The sequence below is a fragment of the Lepisma saccharinum genome, chromosome 21, assembly GCF_977018435.1.
Source record: "Lepisma saccharinum chromosome 21, izLepSacc3.1, whole genome shotgun sequence".
NCBI classification, from domain to species: domain Eukaryota; kingdom Metazoa; phylum Arthropoda; class Insecta; order Zygentoma; family Lepismatidae; genus Lepisma; species Lepisma saccharinum.
Genome location: NC_139249.1, coordinates 10,154,965 through 10,177,636, shown reverse-complemented (window position 1 = coordinate 10,177,636; position 22,672 = coordinate 10,154,965). Strand labels below are relative to the sequence as shown.

At 39.9% G+C, this 22,672-nt stretch overlaps 1 protein-coding gene across 1 annotated transcript in view; it reads left to right on the top strand.

Moving 5' to 3' along the window:
* The window catches only part of LOC146004452 (homeobox protein Nkx-6.2-like), a 91,622-nt gene that overhangs the window by 54,589 nt on the left and 14,361 nt on the right, over window positions 1–22,672 (top strand). The window contains exon 3 of the mRNA XM_083143306.1: window positions 4,901–5,060. Within this exon, the coding sequence (XP_082999432.1) occupies window positions 4,901–5,060 (160 nt within the window). The remainder of the gene's footprint in view (window positions 1–4,900; window positions 5,061–22,672) is intronic.

Genomic DNA, 22,672 nt, shown 5'->3' with positions numbered 1-22,672 from the left:
CAGCACCACAGGCCCATGCAAGTTGAAGCCACTGGTTATTTGGGCACTTTTTGTACACTCTGCTGAAGCGATACTGCTAGGTCGTTAGCGAATGTGATGCATAGTGTTTTAGCAATTCGCTTTGCAGATACAACACGAATCTATCACAGATACATAGACAACAACGAAAGCAAACCGCACAATCACCTAGAATGCTGAACACACTAAAAGGTTGACTATAGAAGTTACACTTGGGAAGTCAATTTCCGGTGCCACCGTAAGAAAAACGACCATTAACTTTTAAAGTTTTAACGGTCATTATATAATTACTCAAATATAAGTATAATTGTTTTTAAACACATATTTATAGTGCACCCAGCTGTAAATTATAATCATTATCTATGTATATGCATGATAAGATATTCATTTCTTTAAAAAATGGTTGCGTCCAGTTTTATATAAATTAACAGCCATACCGTTAAATTTTAAAGGTACAATATTGTATATTTTACGAATAACTTGTAACAGTCCAACAGGATACGGAAAAATGGAAATTTTAGAATGTTTTCTACGACGACAGGAGTCCTGGGTTCGAATCCCGGCCTGGGCATGGATGTTTGTGAGTGTCCATTCATAAATTTCATCATGTCATCACTCATTCACATCGCAAATTAGCCATAATTGGCACAAATAGTGAAGTAAAATTAAGCAAATCAATCAATTAAGAATGTTTTGCAATTTTTGAACGATCTAATGAGTTCCTGTCATGGTTATAGTAAAGTTCATCTATCTGTGAAAAGTAACCTTGCCGTGTTGAACGGCAGTACAAGGCTGAACAGGCTAATTGAAGAATTCTTTCTCAATGACCAAATTAGAACCAAGATATAGCGCCCTTGGGTTAAAAGAAAAAAAGGGGCATATACCTCGTCGTCGGTCGCCCGGCTATTGCCCGCCATGCAGTAAATGTGTTTGAAGTCGCCGTGTTTATGAGGACCACAATTTGAACGAAGCTTATGACGTGTTAAGTGTCACATAAATCGAACTTAAAAGCTCCGTGCGATGGGGTTAAACCTGCGAATGGCTTTCGCGGCACGTTTAGTTCGTCGGGAGCATTGCTCATGTGTGCATATGTGTTTCCGGGAGAGAACAGAAGAAACCAGAACAGGGGGACCCAAATATGCGACCTCTAAACACTCTTGGCATGCACTTGATGCGCTCATTGATGCATTCTTTTTTTTCTACTTTGCACCTATTCTTGCAGCTTGTCTGAGTGTGATTAGATTGCGAACTAAACCACTTATCATTGGTCTTAAACTGAATGAGGATTTTTATGCAAGTACATGAATGAAGATACATGTTTCAAAGATAATCGTCGTCGTATGTATTTTGAGAAAAATGGAAGGTCATTCATGTTGCATATTTTGACAGTATTAGTATATAAAATGCAAATTTTATAAAATCTTGTCAGGATTGTTAATTTAGGTGGGGGGCGGGGATAAATTTGAACACACACAAATATACATACATAGGCCTATATATAGTTGTATAGTTATGCAGAATTATATACAGGGTGTTCTAAAACAACTTTATCAACGCTTGGCTGATGGTAGATATCATAAAAACAAGTACTTTCCTTATAAACATAACCTCGAAAGCGCTTAAAATCTAACCTATATATATGTATGCAACCCAACAGAGAAAACGATTGCCCTGACATAACTTCCACGCGTGGCAGGCTTGCCATTAGCGTCCCTTATTAAGAGAGACGACTTGAAAATAACAACTTGGGAGTCTTACCTAAGCGAAATACAAAAGAATAATGATACTTGCGATGTTGTAAGCAGTATTTGCAAATCCCTTACTGAAAAAAATAACGGTAAGGGCTTTTTCAATAAAATGAAAATCGTCGTTTAAATATTAATTATAATTCACACATTAAAACTAACTTACCTTATGCGCTGAGCAGTATACGAAGCTCGGAATGCACAATGACAAAACACAAGACAGCATAATACCCCACAGAGAAATATTCTCAAGCGCCTCAGCGACTAGGTATGTTTCCTGATCGACACATGATGTTATTACACCGAAGGTTTCAGATACGAATTCCAGCCTGGACAAAGGTGTCAATGTATCATGTATGCATTTCGAGCATTCTACAGCGTAGGTATCCATATCCTTTATGGATACTTGCGATATCTCGTTTCTAATGTGCGTACATCGACACACACATACACAATCTTGTGTATGATATTTAATATGTAAATTATTAACAACTATGTAAATAAAAGTACAGTCGTATTGGATTATAATGTATTATTTGTTATCGCACTCACTCCCACTACTAAAGCATTAAAATTGTGGAAATTGCAAGTGATATAAAATACTGGTATGTTAATTTTAACGTTTTCTAATTTCGACATCTTTTCTGTTTTTTGACAATCATCCTTTTTAAAATCCTAGTTTGAAAGCACTGATTTATTGATCTATCGTGGTCCGTAACCATTTCTGAGGTTAAAATCAAATTAAGCGTGTAATTTTATATGATAACAGCACGTTCAACATCGAATTCCCCATGTAGAGTGGGATTCATAAGTATTACCGTGCAAATTGTCCATCACCATGTTCGTGCACTTTATTTGACCCAATAAGAGCTTCAAGAATTAAAAGAAAACTCAAAACAAGCTGTTGACAACTTCTTCACCAGCATTCATAAAAATCCATCGCTTAAAGACACATAGGATGTAAGGGAAAAATTAATGAAAATAATCATGGACAATTTGCACAGTAATACTCGTGGATCCCACTGTACCTAGGTATTTAAATGGGAGAACAGTTGACTGAAGTACACCTATCGTGCTGCCACCTACAATTAGCCCCGTTTCCAACACATTATTTGGATATGCTTAGATATATACAAATATATACAATATTCAAGGTCAATTTTCTTCTAACTCGAAGTTATAACCCTGTTTTATAGAGGCAAGTGTAAGCTGAATATATCTCCATGAACTCTTTATTATGCGAGAGCTTTGAATATACGGGATTAGGATTTTATCATGTTTGTACTGTGAGTGATATATTGAATGTTGGTTCATTCATTTTCCTTACCGTGGCAATTCGTCATTCACAATTGTCCTGGTGCTCGCTTGAACATGTGCAAAGTTGAAACCGAAGATCTTAATATATGGGATAGTTTACATTGCATTGTGCGCAGTACGGTGCAGAAGCACCATACATGGCAGGTCAGGGCTGCCAGATCTTATTCCTTGTACACTCATTCATCAATGGATCTTTACGTCACACCCTTTCCACGTCGACCAACCGTAGCTGGATGGTTGTACGTACAGTCAGTGGCAATGTACTCTTGCTAATCTCTTGTTCGTGTATCCTGGTCCTTTGCTGACTGTCCAATGGAGCAGCTGTGGTGGTGGACATTTTCGTGAATCTTTGATAATGTCAGATGTCTCTGGACTTGGAAAAGATCTTAATCTTCTACAACTTGACCCGTAGCTTGTGATTTAATATACATGTAGGTCTAGGTCTATATACGTGTACATGGTAGTCGAACCTTTTCCTGGAAATTGACATTGTTCATTTGAAGTTACAAAAAAGCAGAAAGCGTGTTAATAATATAAATAAAGTTCAGTTAATATTCCAACAGATAAATCACAGTAAAAACTTGGTTCGATCTAAAGAAATGATTGTAAATTATACAGAAATCAGGTTATATTTTCATTCTACCATTTTAATACAAGGTAGTGATTGCTGCTACAACTGTTACAAGCATTCCCATTGGCTGGTAGCTTTTTGGGGTGGTAAATAGTCTGTGATGGTTAGGTTAGGCTTGATGTGTTTGGTTCTCTTATAAGAAGAAGACGACGAAAAATGGTTCTAGCAGCAATACCGACCTTAATACAAAGAATAAATGATTCCACACTTTTCAAAATTTCAAAAATTAAGTTTAAGAGGTCACAGAACACAAACTTTATGACTAAAATTTCTCTTGACCGAGGCATGTATAAGTTAAGAAAATAGACCAACTAATCATTTCAATACACTAACTGCATTCAATGTAAGTATGAGATAATGAAAAAGAGTTGTGCTGGATGTTTACTCAACTGATCGATCTATAGTAGCAAAATCTCCTCAGGGGTATAATAATAATTTGGAATAAAATAGGCTTATTTTATTAGTTTATAATAGTTATTATTGTATAAAAATAATAAACAAAACCATGTAATTATTTCTACTCTTCAAGTTTTATCCATGGCCTAGAACCCTTTCAAAAATGTCTGGCAACGGTCATATGTCTTTGTTCTTCATATTCTAAAACTCGACCTAATACATATATTTTAAAACGAAAGATTAAAGTTGAGTCCTACGAGGATTATATGAGCCATGACATAGTTGTCTCCAATAACTCGAGTCTATAAACTGCTAATGATGTACTTTTTGTGCATCAAAATACACGCAGAAATGCATAAAAGTGTACTTGTATTAGTTGCATGTGATGTACTCACCAACTGAGAACAATACTTTTATCACATGTTGTTCCGTGTGTACTGAACAGATCATGCAAAACTATTTTAAACGCAAAAGTGCGCGTTTGCTGTGTCGATTAATGCATAAAAAATGCATCAAACTTGATTGGATGTATTTCGAGTTCTGTGTGTAGTTGGTGGAGTGGAATAGCAAAGGAAGATCCATGCTTTGCTCATCTTACAGTGTGTTTACGCTGATAGCTTTTAGCTCATTCTGCGCATGCGCCGGATAGCAACACCACGCATCTCCATGCGCATCTGTTGCGCAGTAGCCTCATGCTGAAGCCTTGAACTATAATATTGCGCAGTTTCTATTGTTTATCGTGGCAATCTTACAAAATAACTTTCTCTTGCATTGCAGTGGGTCCTGGCGGTATGACGGTGGATAAAGACGGTAAAAAGAAGCACACGAGACCGACATTCAGCGGACAACAAATATTCGCATTGGAGAAGACCTTTGAGCAGACGAAGTACCTGGCAGGCCCCGAGAGAGCGAAATTAGCCTACGCCCTAGGAATGACAGAGTCACAAGTCAAGGTAAGACCTATTTTTTCCTTACAACTAGTCCTACAGTATACCTAGGTATGCGCCAAGATAAAAAAAAATAATTATGGCTATTGCTTTTCCAAGATTAATTTGTCTATATTTTAAAATATATTGCATCCTCAACATTAAGCCCCAGGAAAGTAACAACCTTTAAAATGTAATTTTAAACATTTACATTGTTTGGAAAATACTGCCTTATTTATTGCAAAATCTCACTTCGGCGAAACACTGTAAAACTTTTGAAATATTACGTTAGGCCGTTTTATTTCTGACTAGTGACAGAATAGTATTTATTAGTGGGTATATTTTTAATTGCCAAAAACTTGAAAAATTCTTATTAATTTATTTAATTTATACACAAACTCAAATTCTGAATTGCTGTATTGTTAAGGTGTGTTTGCAATTCGCCCTATAAGAACCAAGGAAACGTAACTCCAAAATTGCTGTTTTTAGTTTTGTTTAAATATACTCCTCTGAAGGGCTCTACTTGTAGTCACTCCACTTCTAATCCTTAACAGTAAAGTGGAGTCACGTATCTCCAATTCACTGACTCTATTTAAGAGTCAGCCGTATATTCGTAAGAATATATTATTTCCTCTCTCCTGTAAATATGATGAATTGGAGTTGCGTCCCTCTGGTTCCCACACGACAAATTGTACGACGAATCATGCCTACAATATAACAAATATTTAAGGAATTGTAAAAAATAGATTGGAAGTAACAAGCATGGTAACCAACATTCATCAAATCTTATTAGCATGTAATGCTAAATAATCTTCAATGACTATCTAGTGCTTTACTCACCTGAAGACGACAGAGGAGGTACTCTCTCAAAACGTAACGTTAGAATAAGTATGGATTAAAGCATAGATAATGTCAGTTAACATTGTATGCTCGTGCTGTTTCTCTTAATGTTCTTTCACATGGAATTTTCACTATACAGAAAAGGATGCCATCTGTCCACAAAAAACACAACTAATACCAGTACCATATCCTAAAGCTAAATACAGTTTTTTTTTCCTAAAGTTGTTACAATGTTGAACAACCCTTCGATTTAAGATAGGCCTATTTAGAACTAGCCACCCGAAAATTACAATATAAATTCATTACTGGTTTAGAATATAGCTTCACAAATCTCAGATTTAAGGTTAGGCGAGGTATTCACTAAAGCAAAGTGCTCCCCTGTGATTTGCATTACACCATGAAGGCGTATAGAGGGTGTGGGGTTAGGGCCCCACACTTTCTTGATCTCGGCCGAGCTGGGGGTGATGTGATCAGCACCACGCCCCTGGCCGCCTTTACCCCCTAGAGTTTCCTCCACGTACCCACTTTATACGAAGCTGGGTGGGCCTCGGAGACGCTTGAATATGTCCCGTTTTGAAAAATTCATTCTGTTTCGAATTTCATCTAGACCATTGAAGTGAATTTTTGTGTGGTTTGTTCTGTGTTGTCTAGATATCTGTGGTAGAAAATGACCTTAAAGTGACACGAATCTATCACAGATATCTAGACAGCAGAGAAAGAACAGCTCCTTAAGATTCACTTGACCTCTTTAGTCTTTCAAGTGAATCTTTAGGAGTTTTTTCCCTCTGCTGTCTAGATATCTGTGATAGATTCATGGTATTTTAAATTTATTTTCTAGCATAGAAATCTTAGACAATAGCGAAACCACACCACACACGAAGATTGATTTGAATGTTGTAAAATGAATTTGAGTAGATACAATTTGTTAGATTTGCAATATCGTGGCTGTTTTCGGTGATTCAGAGGTTTATTTTTTTATTTTTGTCCCTTGTCCTAGAGCTGCTCGGTATTGAGTTTTAGATACCGAATTTCAGTATACGTTGAGTTCCGAAAAGTATCAATGGAACCGTTAAAAGCAGGGGATACCGAAAATATAGTGTAGATATTTCAGTATTGCCAACACTGAGTTCCTGGGTTTCCATATTAATAAGTATTTCTTGTTGTGTGAGCTAGCTGGTTGCAGTATTGTCCTGCCAAGAAAAGTGAAAAAATATATTTGAAGAGTAAAATAAATTAATTAATTTTTGGAACTTTGATGCGGTAAATGAAAATATGAAATAATGGTTCTCTAGAAACGTGCTTTCTCAGTGTTGAGGTAAAGTTTGAAAATTTTCTGTCGACTTGTTCTCGAGATAATCGTGACCAAAGTTACCCCCGTAAGCTTCCACAGGCCGGAAAATGCTCAAGTTTTCGTGCGGATATAACCTTAATCAAACTCATTGAAGAGTCTTATAAACTGAAACGTCTAAAGTGAACCGCGCGCACACTATATGAGCAACCCTCTCGCTCACCCCCATCCCGTCCGTGCAAGTTACCATCCTAATTTACATGCCAACCCCCCCTCCCTAAGTAGAGCGACGCACCCACAGCACTTCAAACAAGGCTATTACAAAGTGGGGGTTGTTCGGTTTTCGAGGCTAATAAAGAGGCCTCTCCTCGCTAACGGTCACTTTCAACCCTCGTCCTCCCCATCCCCTCGAACCAGCCCTTCCCTTTCATGTGCAAAAGAAGACGGGCGAATCCTGAGGGTGCCCTTTTCCCGCCTCTCGCCCTTTGTTCCTCGATTACTTACACTTGGACAACAATATGGCTGGGAGGGAAAGGTTGGTAGGCCTGGCGACGCCCAATTGGTCCGGCGTTTCTTGCATAGTTAGCGAGCGAATTGGATCAGCTGCCGCTCTGGATTTAATGCATGTTCGTTCCTTAACAGAATAGTGTTCCCATTTGTTAATGGTCCATGATCCTTTTTGGTTTCGCGACTCTTCTTCCACTGGCGTTGTGCAGGTTGGAGTTTCATAACCTGTTACGCACCAAAGATAGAGTAGTTTATGCAAAAGAAATATGGATTTATTTATCTATTGAAATTTCCAGTACAGCAGAGTGCTAAAAATAAATGAAAAGTCAAAACAGTACAGTGGGATCCTTGAGTATTACCGTACAAATTGTCCATGACTATTTTCATTAATTTCTCTCTTACATCCAATGTGTTTTTAAGCGATGGATATTTATGTATGCTGGTGCAGAAGTTGTCAACAGTTTGTTTTGAGCTTTCTTTTAATTCTTGAAGCTCTTATTGGGTAAAATAAAGTAGACGAACATGGTGATGGACAATTTGCACGGTAATACTCATAGATCCCACTGTACCAAGATAAAGAGAGATGAGTTTCACAATCGCATTACTTATGTACAATTTTTTGTAAGTTGATAGAAGACGAATAACAGCTAAAAATGTATATTTGGTTAGAGAAGTTAAACTGATTAGGAACGTTGTATGAGTGAGTCTGGAAGTTGCAGTGTGGAAAGTTTCGTATTGTGGGGAAAAGGACAGCTTGCTCTGCGACGACATTCATGAGCGTTTCTACATTCTAATGTCTTCATATAGGAGAAGTATTTATTTTACACGAGAGCGCTGAACTAAGCTTATATTACATTTCTTGGATCTGAAGTGAAGGATGCATCAATTGTGGGAAAATAATTATTACTTTCTTTCACTTCAGATCCAAGAAATGTAAGATAAGCTTAGTTCAGCGCTCTCGTGTAAAATAAATACTTCTCCTATATGAAGAAATTAGAATGTAGAAATGTTCATGAATGTCGTCGCAGAGCAAGCTGTCCTTTTTCCCACGATTGACGCATGCGCAGCATGTACAGCATGCGTTCACGAGACGCCTCTGCTGTTATGTACCTACGAGATTGTGGAGTATTAATGTGTAAGTTCACAAACAGATCTCCTTTTGGTAGGTGTGTCACTCTATATCGAACGATGAAGAGGACAAAGCTGAGAACACTGTCGATCTTGGAGGTATGAGAATAGGCAGCCATGTTCCAGATGGGTGAACAGTGTTCTAGAATGGGGGACACAAATGTTTTGAAGTATATGGAAAGTGCTTTCGGGTTTCGAATGTGTGCATTATCCGGACAGATTTATTGTTCAATCGTTTTACGTGCTATTCACATATTCATTTATTCGCCATTTTCGTATATCACTGTATGGATTTTCCACAAATCTTTCATCAAATATGTTCTATCTGGATATTCTGATTATCCTGATATCCGGATTATCCGTTATCCAGAGTTTGTGGCCATCCATAAAAATAAGTGCTACAAGATGCACAGTGGCGTACCCACGATTTACGAAAAGAAGGGGGTTACGTTTATTTATTTTTTAGTAGTCACCCACTCATGTTGCATCTTTTCCTGCCCTTGACGGTCTTTTTTAGGAATACTGGGCCAAAAATGTATGAACCCCAGCAATCCCCCCCCCCCCTTGCGTACGCCACTGAAGATGAAGCATAAATTTGCATTTTCTTATGTTCTTCTGTCCACTTCCGTGGTGTGAATATCTCTATTGTCAAGTTAATAGTAGTCAATTTCCGTGACGTTGTGGTTAGCGTAGCGCGCTACGACGCCAAGGGTCCCGTACACTCTCTGAGTGTCCCTTCATCAATTTCATCACGCCATCGCTCAATCTGATCGTCGCTATTAGACAAAGGTGGCAGAAATGTAACACTAAATAATAAGAAAAAATCAAACCGTGTTATAAGTAAGAGGCATGCATATTTCGTTTTTGACGGGAACACGAAATAGTATGAAATAACACGCTATGTTCTTGAAAAGGTATGGGATGCATTTTCCTACCATGTTTCATCACGAAATAAGCTCTTAAACACGAAATTTATAGTTTATTTACAGACGCGACACCTTCTTATCATGTTCTTTACTTTCTTTATATATTGTGTATTGTTAACACAATTTATATAATATCAACTTAAACACATGGGTTCGAACATTTCTATATTTAACTCCATAACACATATCTAAAATTAACAAGTAACCATCTAATTGAATTTGGCTGTCTCATCCATGACTGCACACTTAACTTCCAAGTATAACACTTCTGGAGTCCGAATTATTCTGTGAGTTATGCAAATCACGGAAAAATTATTAATTCAGCTGCAAATATTTCAGAACGAACAATGTACTCCTATACACAGGAATAAACTTAATACTCTGATTTGGATTTTATTAATAATTTTAAAACCGAAATGCCGCTTTTGATCCCGAAATGTGCCTTTTTTTTTGCCGAAATCTTGATCTTTTATTTACCAATTATTTGTGGCTCTAATTGTAAAGAATGAAAGGGTTACACGACTTTTGCAACATCCTGTGCAATGAACATGCATTAAAATGCACCTGTACTGTCATGTACGGTATATTTGCACGATTATAACTAATTGTAAGGCTCTTACACGCTCGAGGGCTTCAACATGGAATCTGGTGCTCTCAACAAATCTAAGAACTTTTCACCAGATCTTCCAGACTTCCAGAAAGGAAGATGAAGAGAAGAAATAATAAAAAAGGAGTGAGATGCTCACAGAGAGAGAACCAGTAGCCGAAAACTTTTCAACAAGGAAAAACCACGATGGGTAGAAGAGAGGCCTTGGGATGATGGAAGAAAGATAAGTGATTTTCTCGCCTCCCCTCGCTGTCAAATCTATCATGACTCGTCTGCGCCAAGAAAACAGTAGCGACGTGAGACTGGACGGCTTGAGCTAGGGGGCGCTGGGCTCCACGTCATGTTCTCGGGGCGTCTTTCTGTATCGCTGTCACTTCCAATCAACTTACATGCAGCCAAACGGGCCTGATGGACACGGGATATTCTCCTCTGGGAGGCGAGACAAAAGAGATGGGCGTCGCAGCAACAGATCTTGGTTATCATTAATCTCTTTTTGCTTTCTTAGTTGTGACCCCTCAGAGGTCGTCACTTCTGTTTCAACTCTTTCCCTCCGGCCAGTTCTTTCAGGCGTGACGTTGTTTTCATGTCCCATATCTATAGCATACTTAAATCTCACTAGCCATTGATCAGTGGACAATATACATCCTGGTGGCACACATGGACACAGCAACCAATCATGCTTTTGGGCCTCCCAGCGCTCATAAATATAATAAAGATAATTGTGTACGGTGTATTCCGAGTTTATACGACCCTGGTCCTTCTAATTAAGCACCTAATCTGATTTTCCTAACTTCTGCTATCCCATACTTAAAAATATACAAATTACTGAACTCATATTCTCACAAAGTAGTACATGAAAATTGTGTCCAATCAAAAATACTTAATGTATTTCTTCAATTATAAAATGAAATAATGAAATCATCAAGTGAAAATATTATTTTATATGAAACAAGTAAATTCATGACAGCATAGAAATTCAATGAAAAGTAAACAATAATCTAAAAGTTGCAGTTTTGTCTGAATGACGATTACTATAATTGGTAACTAGGATAAATTGGATTTAGATACGAATCATAGCAGTTTTTTGAACAGTTGGATGTGGAGCGTGCCAACATTCAAACATATTGAAAGATTTTTACCAATTTTGTTTGGCAAATTAGTATATTTCTCCAGAAAAGGTGTACATTAATTTATAGGTAACGTCTTCAACATTATTTATTCTGGCACAAGAACAATAATTAAGTCACAAAAGCATATAAAACTTCCTTAGCATGCCTACTATACTTCCAACCTCATGTTACAACCTCAAATCAACAATTTCAATGACAAAACACAATCTGCACGAACACAGTCAATCTTCATATTTACTTCTTCTTCTTCTCAACACTTCGGTCACAAACTATTGTCATACACATCTGGTATACTTTTTGCACAATTTTACTACATTCTCAATGTACATTTTGTACATGTCTTATGAAATAAAGTGTACCAAAAATGTACAAGAAGCGACCTCTTTCTTAACAGTGCACTGTTTGTTGTATAATATGAAGGTCACATTTCCGCAGAACCTACTGTACTTGTTTGGGGCTCATCGATGGCTCAGCGGTTGCGTCGTCGCCTTGTTATCAAGGGGTCCCGGGTACGATACCCGATGGAGGGTCATAGTGATTCGGATCCCACTTTAAACTGTAGGTCTAGTCTCGTTAGCCTTATATCAGTTGGGTTGAAAAGTTCGTAGGCTAACATAGTAAAAAAATATATTTTTTGACAAAATTCGATTTTATTATTCAATATAGTTGCCTTCGAGGGCGATACAACGATTATAGCGGTCATACAATTTTTCGATGCCATTTTTATAGTACGATTTCTCTTTAGCCTCAAAATAGGCCTCAGTTTCGGCGATTACCTCTTCATCAGTGCTAAATTTCTTTCCAGCGAGCATTCTTTTAAGGTCTGCAAACAGGAAAAAGTCACTGGGGGCCAGATCTGGAGAATATGGTGGATGGGGAAGCAATTTTATTACGGTTGAATATCGCTAAACATTGCTCCGAATCATCAAAACGTTGTTGCTTTTGATCGATTGCGAGCACGCGCGGCACCCATTTTGCACACAGCTTTCGCATGTTCAAATATTCATGCAGAATATGTCCAACACGTTCCTTTGATATTTTTAAAGTCTCAGCTATCTCGATCAACTTCACTTTACGATCATTTAAAATTATTTTGTGGACTTTTTTGATGTTTTCGTCGGTAACAGCCTCTTTGGGGCGTCCACTGCGATCATCGTCTTCGATGCTCATTTCGCCTCGTTTCAATTTAGCAAACCACTTCTCAACGGTTGATTTTCCTGGTGCAGAGTCCGAATAATGTTTATCCAGCCAAGCCTTGGCTTCAACAGTATTTTTTTTCGCCAAAAAGCAATGCTTTATTAACACACGAAATTCTTTTTTATCCATTTTTTCACAATAACAAAAGCTGCTTCACTCACAATGCTATATCTCACGAACTAATTATCCGGCAGCTGTGAAATTTATACACGTATCTTTTGAAGGTTAGTACTAAGTAAAAATCACATGGATTTAATTCTAGTAACGCCATCTATGAGTCAGCCTACGAAACTGTTACTGTGCATAAAGTGAACTTAAACCACCAACTCATCCATAACAACAACATTTGTTTGTTTAAATCAACTTTATTCACATAAAGGCTAATTGAAACTGGACCTACAGTTTAAAGTGGGATCGGAACCACAATGTGCCTCCACCGAGTATTGAACCTCCTGGTTACAAGCCGAGATGTACCAAAAGGGATGTGCGCAGAACCTACAAGAAAATAAGGATTCGATTAGTATGCATGCAATAATAATAATACGTATGAATAAAAATAATCAGGAAGTTTTTGTTTGCAAGCTGAAATTAACAAACTGTTTGTTATATTATTCAAATATATATTTTTTATATTTATTGTGACAATAATTTTCGTGGCAGCACTGTTGTTTTCACACATTTTTTAGTAATATAATCTAAATAATAATATGTTACGTTATAGTTATCTCTATTTTACGTCATCCTTTTGGTTACTCATGTGATAATAGTAGCAATAATAAGACCGCTGGCGTACAGTCGGTAAGGCGCCTGACTACCACGCAGGAGACATGGGTTCGAATCCTGGTTTAGGTTATTTCAAGTGGGAATTTTTTCAGCAATGTCCCCGCAAGGAGTGGCTCTGGGGTTCGACCAGCCTCTAAGGAATGAGGTGGAGGGAAGCGACCTGCGTTGCTGGCCACATCATGTCCACAAATGTCCGAGATTGTGAATTTATTTGGGCAGGCAATAACTCCCCGTATACCTTCATGATCGCGGCGTGTTGCAATGTGCAGGAATATGTTTACAAGTTTAGGCCTATTTCCAATAATAAAAGTATTTTTATCACTATTATTATAATAAACAATAGAAATATTTTATCCACATTTATAGGGGAAAACGCTATGTTAATGATGTCTTGTATAAAGTTGTAAGTAATGGAACCACAACGTCTTGATTGTCTATCAAGATAAAATTAGTTACTCTATCCACACTGCAGATATACTTTTTAATTTACAAATTGCCTTACACACACGTCTTCTTCTAAAATTAGTGTTATATCAACTTATAACTTGAAATATATATATGTTGCACTAAGTATTATTCTGCTATTTACATAGGCTATTTTCTCCGTGTAATTTTGCACTTTTTTAGTTGACTTAGTGCTATATTAGGTTTTTTACTGTGCCCAGCACTTTGAAAGAAGCTCTTATTATTATTATTAATAGACTAATGCTATTCGTAACATTCGTCATTCTTATTGTCATCATTTATTTGTATTGAGAGACTTGGTTAGCGGGTGATAAACCTTTTCGAAAATGTTTCTGTATCCAGTCCGACTATTTTGTTATTGTTACGTATGAGCAATCGGATTTTTTACATTGGATTCCCTTTTGCAATCTAATTCTTCACCGTCCATCCATCCACCCGTCGCCACCGCAGCGGTTAAGCGACGCGAACGAATAACCAGGACGTTACATAATCAAACAAATTAATGAACGGTAAGGGGCGGAGGGGGCTCCCCCGAAATGAAAAATGGTCGAGTTCGGCGCATCGTGTTTTCCGGGCTTAGCGGCATGGAAGCGAGCGGCGTGTCCGTGGCTTTCTAGTCGTATTGGGGAGGTTTTCTGCTATCGAATTTCCAGACTGACGAAATCGTTGGAGCCGTAACGGGCCTATCAGACGATGCGCTGGCGGTCGAACGAGCGACAATAAATCATCATCAAAACCAGGAGCTGAGGGGGGGAGAAGGGGAAAGCCTGACTGCCGCACAAAAACAATCGAACAACGAAACGGAAGCGATATATTAAAAAAATAAAAAAAGGAAAGAAAATGTAACAAAGCAAAGCGGGGACATGGTTGGCAAAAGAAACATGCAGTTTCTGTAAGCGTACAGGTCGCATTTGTAAAAGAACAGTACAATAAACCAACGAATACTTTGGCCGTGTCCGAAAGGTACAAGACTGTAACTTGAAGCGAACAACGGTCTCGCACTTCAGTCTTGCACACAGAACCCAGAACCTGTCAATTGACACATATATTTTGATTTCAATAACACGTTAACGTGCATAAACTGCAAATGATGTACCTTTTCGTGTGTCAAAATACACATAAGGAATGTATTAATGGGTATTTTTATGAGATGAAGTCCCGTGTGATGCACTAAAATGCATCAATTTGGAAGATCAGACAAGATCATTTCGAAGAAAAAAAATTACACATTTAGCTGTGTCAATTGATGCAGTAAAAGTGAAAGTTTGTACAAAAGTACAGAGAGGTTTCTTTCATACTCATTTAGGTGGAACATCGTGTGTAAAATGGCCGTCTTACAAATAAAGTAATTTTCAAGCTGACGTCTGTCAGTGAAGAAGACAGGAAAAGCGAGGATGTGTTTATGTGTCAGTTTGAATTCATTCGGCAAAATTTTGGTTTGAATCGCAGCCGAATTCGGCCCACAACCACAACACTTCCAGTTCAAATTACTGGTAAGTGAAGTAAAAAACACTCAGTCCGAAATAAGATACGCGACAGTAAGTGGGGTAAGTTTTGCCGCCACAAACATCGTGCGCTTCCGAGCCTAAATCTGGCATGTACCCGTATAAGCACTACTTTCTTCTTTTTAGGTCTAGTTTCAAAATCTAGACTAGAAATTCATTGGATAGACTAGCCTTTCGAGATGCGTGGTGTAGAAAAGGAGGATTGCTTATTTTGCCTGTTCATATTGCAACATTCCTCACAATCATTCCTACCTTTACGTTTTTATATTAAATTAGCAACACGTCACAACCTCGACGTGATTGGTAATCCAATTAACGGCAAAAAAAAAAGGCATCACACAGCACCAGAGACAAATTTTATTTCGGCCTTCCCCCCCCCCCCCCTCGGACAAAGTGATTCGCAGAAGAGGGAGGGGGAGATGACAAGAGGTGGAGGGGCTGCGGGGGGTGTTTTTCAGTCCCTCCCCCCCTTTAATTCTTTCGTTCGTCCATTTACATTTTTATTGAAATCCTGAAGGGATTTACATACACAACCGAGCTATGGGGACCGATTGCCGTGGGTCTTCCGAAACTCAACCGCGTCGGCTTTATTCAATTATCTAGCTAATCCCCAATTATAACGAGATATTTGTTTCTCCCCGCAGCTAACCACAGCGATGAAACCAGATCTGTTTGTAGTTTTAGATCTAGACACTCCCGTGCGCGCAAGACTCAGGGGGGAGGGGAGAGTAGGAGGTTGCATTCTGGGTAAAAGTCACCAGGTTTCAGTCAGTTTGCAAGCGCCATGTTCCCAACAGATGTCCTAAGTTTGCCCGGCAAACAACCCACCGAAATCCCCCCTTCCAGCTTTCAAACCTCATCTCGACCGATCCCGCACCCACTCTCCCCACCCCCGAACCCGGCCACCACCACCCCCTCCCCCCAGCTCAATCTTCCCTTCAACACAATTTGGAACGCAGAGCGCAGCGCCTCGCGCGAAATGAGGTGACACTTACGAAACGGTCGACTGAAGTTTGCGCGGCTGAATTAATTAAGTGAAATAAGTCTGTTTACGAAGGAGATTGAGCTGTATTCTCTCTAATATGAATGTCAAACTTGGAAATAAAGGGGGGCTTCCACCCCCTCCTCTCCGTCTCTTCTCAGATGCAGACAACGTCAATAAATTCATCTTACAACCTAGTACACGCCAATTTCAGTTTCGCTGTCGGCGAATCTCCGTAATTTTCTTGAAAAATAGTTGCTCTCTCTCTCCTCGACCACTGTTGCCAGATCAAACCGCGCAGTTTCATGCCGTGGTCCTTGGTTAAAAAGACGTGACGCAGCGAATGTTCAATTCGACGATAACGTCTGGTCGTAAGAGATTTAGCCGCGAACTGTCCCTCACTAGAACACAAGTAGAAAAGGTAAATGCACTTTAGCATACGAAATAACCCAACTGTGAAACCACAACACACAATCGTAGAGTCCTGCATGTGACCACTTGTTTCTTCTTCTTTTTCTGGCCCTGTCAGACAAAACACTGTCGACTTTGGCCAACGTTCCTGTATTTGTAGTATGGGACAGTAGTAATCTGTGGTATGGGATTTCAGTTACACAACTTTTCCAGTTCCCGTGTAATACGAATACGATACATGATGTGACAACTTGCGCTCGCTCGTGAATTTAATGTGACAATAATCGTAGACACATAAAGTATATGTAAAATATCCGCTCCGGTATTCTTTTCTACAACCCTCGATTTTTCGCACATTTCAAATATTCTCGTTACAAAAATTAGTTCTTCATAAGAAACGATGTTTCTAAATAGCGCGGAAAGTAATTTTTTACATCTACGTGCTACGAAACTTACGTTTTTTATGAAATTAAAATTCCTTGCGTAACGTCAAAAAGGTTTCTCAGAACTTTATGATGGCGAATGATGCATTCATGTCACAGGCGCAAGTCTGAAGATTTCGGATGATCGATTTATGTCACAGGCGCACGTCTGATTTTTTTTCTTTTTCTTCTTATGATTGACTTGTGCAATAGGAACATTTGCGATTGCGATATGTTATTTGTGTGATATATTGGCGGATTGGACATTTCAGACATTCGATTTCATTTATGCGACTTCAGAAATTGGAAATATATATATTTTTTTTTTTGGCAACTGCATGCCGTAAAGGGGAGGGATGTTTTTCTAAATGACTTGTGGGATGGGATAATTTGCGACTTCTAATTTTTATGATGGGAAGGGAGTGGAGGTTGGTATTCTGTGGAAAAGGACAACAAGGACTTTCAACGTAGGAGTTACTTCATTTTTGGACTTACAAATTGAACTTCGACCCACAATTCAATACCTGGCCTTGGTAAAAAGAGGTAAGTTACCTTCTTTGGTTTAATTTTAGCCTTCATTTTTTCTATCTTCATGTGTCAATGCGGAAAACAGTGAGAAATAGTGTTGTGGGCAGGTGACTTCGGCCAATTTCTAACATGCCTTTAAAAGGGACTCTATAGATAAAGGCGGGTAGCCGGAGCGTGGTGTAGCGGAGCGGAGGCGGGGCCGCGGTAGCGGTAGCGGTAGGGGGCGGTAAGTCAATTACCCCAGGGGCGGAGCCCGGAACCGGTGGGAAATTTTGACTCAACAATTGCAAACGACTAAATCGCAACTTTAAACGGCTGTACAGTCGTAAATACTTCTTTCCGCGCTCCAATTTTTTTTATTCACAAATAGGATCACATAACCTTCATAATGAAAGAAAAAAAAATTCAAAATTCGAGGGTGTAGAATAGGGTACCCGACCCAAATATCCGTCCTGGCAGTTTCAGCCCACAATCATCTGTTTTCATTTTCATAGATTACTTTATTGGTAAGATACACTAAACTACATTTTAGCATGGAGATGGTGCCTGTGTTCACTTAAGTTTAAATTTCAGTGCATCTTTCACTTCACGATCCATAGCTATTTGAGGGCCAACTACCACAGACAAATTACGGTCATACGTGTACTACTGGGCTTCGAGTGTAGCTATACCGCTCGTTTTGCGTGTTCGAGCGTTATTCGCTCTAGCAAAGATGCTCTCAATTCCGCACGCTATCTAGCGTCGTCCGTGCGAACTATTCGGCCCTCGAGCGAAATGCTCTTCATGCAGAACTCTAGCACATTGTCATTATCAACGTAGTGACAAGTTGGAAGTATTGTAAGCAGTGGGAAACGAAATTCTAAAAGTTTTATTTCAGCAAAATTTATGGTTGTGCGCGTGAAAATAGTGTGGTGTTGTGTGCCTTTATTCAGGGTATTGCGTGCAAAAGCTAAAATTCAAGGGAGTGTCATTAATGAAATAGGGCTACCAGCGAACAAGGAACTGCATAGGAATAAGGGAGATTTCACACCGAAGCGACACATGACACGCGTCGCTTGAGGATTTCACCAATCGATTGATTGATTGATTTTACTTCTCTTTTCCGTCATTTTTGGCTAATCGCGAGAAATGTAGATGAATGGTGATAAGTTGAAATGGATGAATGGACAATCACAAACATATATAGATGACGCAACACAAGCTCCACAGATGATTATACCGCTTAAGTCCTCGCTAGTCTGCAATATGCTGTACAGATATGTTCAACGGTGTCCTCAGGAAGTGTCAGCCTTTTCACCAATCGAACGCAGACTTGTGCGGCATTTAATGCTGCTGCGATGTGAAACGTTGCTGTTGATTGGTTCGCTCCCAACCGACATTTAACTCGTGTCGCGTGGGGCTTGGGTGTGAAACCTTCCTGAAAATTAATGTCCATAGACATGAACAGTACGCGATTGATTGATTTATTTTACACTTTTGGCAAATCGCGAAGATGAGGATGCGTGATGATATGACGAAGGAACACTCACAAACACTCACGCCCAAGGCGGGATTCGAACCCGGCACCCTTGGCGTCGTAGCACCCTGCGCTAACAACTCGTCCACAGAGTCCGGCGGAACAGGTCGCGAGTCTATCGTTTTCGCAACCTTGTGGACTCTGTGAAGAAGCAAGTAGCTGCAATGTTGAATCATCGTCAAGCTCTCAGATCATGCCCTCCGCGACATCATCCTGTATATGGTACAGGAAGATGGTATTTAGCTCACAAACTCCTCAGAAAAGGACACACCCGCCGAAAGACAATGAAAAGGGTGTCCAATTTTCATTTGGACCCCAGCGCCATATCGCTGCTGGTGTCAATTTCATCTTCCTCCACGTCTGTCCGTTCCGTCCGTCCCTCCACTTGCCCCTCTCTATAAGAGGATCAAAAAGTCACAGTTTGCGAACAATGGAAAAGAGCCCCATCGACAACACCATCAATTTTGACTGACGGACCCATTGTTGCGAGAGCATTGTTGGACGGATACCGCAGCTGGTCATTGCCGAGCATCATGAGGAAATGCTCGGATTAAGTCTTTATGCTGACACAGTGCCAAATGCCTCTTCTGATGCCTCCTGAAGGGCTGGCTCTTAGTCGGATAAGCAAACAAGCTCATGGTAAGGATTTCAGGCAGGTCATCGCGAGGCACCAAATGCTGTGTAAATATTTCAGCTTTGTATCCCAAGTCATAATGTGGATCTCTTCCGCCTCTGGCTCGCAATTGGAGCTCGTGGTTTTTGTTACGGCTCCATATGTTAGTTACTCAATGATTTACTTCGTACTTCCGAGTCATGACACTTATCCTCGTTCGAGTTACAAAGAAAGGAAGTACTGCGTTGGTCAAAACTATATCTCCGCCATGCTGAACATGTGCACTGAGACGTACTGGAAGAAAATTAATGTCTCTCTTTATTATTCATTCGTGTAATACTTCACATTGTGCAAAGATCATATCCAGTAAATAGTGTAACTATTCTTCGTCCGCTGTAAGGGCGAAGTCACCACTAGGGATGAACGATATTGAAAATTTGATACCGCGATATATCGTCAAGAAAATATCATCACAGACGATACGACATTTTTTCCATATCGTTATATCGGTGATAAATGGTCTTCAAGGTATATATCGCCAAATATCGTGACGATATATCGCAGAAACGATACATATCTCCAGATATCATGACGATATATCGCCGACATGATATATATCGCCAAAATATCGTGAGAATACATCGTCGACACGATAATCGCCAAATATCGTGGCGATACATCGCAGAAATGATATATATCGCCAAATATCGAGACGATACATCGCAGAAATGATATATATCGCCAAATATGATGACGATACATCGCCGACAGGATATATATCGCCAATTATGGTGACGATACATCGCCGACACGATATATATCGCCAAATATCGTGACGATACATCGCCGACACGATATATATCGCGAAATATGGTGACGATACATCGCCTAGTCGATATCGCCTGGACGATATATATATATATCTCGGAACAGTAGTCATTACAAACAAGTACACGTAGCTTCTGAGAAATGCTATTGGTTGTCGGAAGCGCAGCTGCGCAGGAATATTGGTCATAAAAAATGGTGCTTGTCATAAAGCCATACAACTCAACTTATTCCAGATTTTTTTTTTTGGCCCAAGTTCCGCTTGTTTAATTCCGCAATTATCATGGCGGACAGGCGTTTTTTACATGGTCCGATTTTTAATGATGTCTGTTAACACATACTGCAGTCTTAGTGATTACTTACTTTATACGGAAGGGAAAAATCGTTCCCCAGAACTCTTAAATCATTCTTTGTTTGCGAGCAGACATTCGTTTACTGTCGTCTGGGCTATGGACCTCTGCTGCCATCTATATTCCTTTTCCGGAATGTCTGGAGTAAGAGAACGCGAACGCGTCCTTAGCGCATGTTGCGGCTGTGTGCCTCGTCCAATGAACGCGCGGAGGGGAGGAGACCGCGCGGGAGGGGGCGACTCGACTGGTCCAGTAGTTCTATAGTAAACATGACAGCTCGCAAGCCTACTAGGGGAATTCTGCACCCTTCCCCATTTAGTCTGGCCCCGCCCACAAGCTTTCCCCTCTGCGCGTCGCTACTCCAGACATTCCGGAAAAGGAATATACGTCACATGCGCGGGGGCGGGGGCGAAGGAGTCATAAATGCTTTCATTGTTAGGTTAGGCGGGTCAGGTTTAGGGATCCTAGTATTAAAATAACACCCCTAAATAGTTGAAATACTTAATCACATAATATCTGGTCTCGAACACGAAACCCCCTTCGAGTCTCGCATGAAAATCCACAAAAACTCGTGTCCGAGTCGACCGAGAACCTAGAACCCCTGTTCGCGGAAGCTACATTTCAAATCATAATTTCTCAGGTAAATAGTACTTAGTGAAGCTTGTAATTGTGTTAATTAATTTTTCCAAGCTTTAAACTTACTCCCACAACAGTTTCCAGTATTCTGAAGCACTTCCTAATACTCATATAACACTTGGAAAAAACCGTTAAACATTCGGAACAGTTGCCTGTTATTTCTTTTGTTTTCTTTTTTTAAAAAACAAAAGACAATTATGTAATGTTTTGGAACTTTGGATAACAGTGGGGTTCTCTGAAACGAAGAGACAGTTTTTGATGAAACTTGGTTGAAACGGGGAGAGTAAACGTCCCCTTCCTCCGGCAAGTTAGAGAGATTTATGCCGGATGATAGCTACCTCTTTTTTTTTCAGAATGAAAGAGCAAAGCTTACCGCTTCGACAGACATTGCGAGTGGAGATGAAAAGGAGAGTGGGGGGGGGTGATGCCAGTGGATGGAATGCCCGTCTCATTACAACGATGGACGCCATAAAAATGGCATTGGGCGTTTACGGGAGGGAGGAGGGGGGTAAGCGTTGGAGCAAAAGAGGGGAGGGGGGCTTTTCATTGTTGTTCTCCCGTCGACGACATCCGGACAAATTACTGAGTTCCGCGGGAGGCAATCAATATGATGGGTTAACGCTTCTTCCGCGCAAGACCCGAAACCACCACCACAGCCCCCTCCCTCCGCCCCCGTCTCCGCCCGTGTGTCATCCCGATTTCTCCGGTTGGAATCTACAGCGCGTTGCTTCGATGATTATCACGCCAAGAAGCAACTCTGTCCACCCCTGGCGCTTGTCTCAATTAAGGGTAGGAACGGGGCTAAGGATGCGCTGCCTAAAGGGGGTTGCAAGGGGTAGGGAAACCGAAACACAAGGGGTGTGTATTCGGAAATTTCAATCTGTTGGGAAGGGTGTTAGGCATGCTGTAAAAGAAACTATTCTTCATCCACTGCAAGAGCAAAGTTAATGTAAACAAAACCACTTGTGAGAAATAGTTCC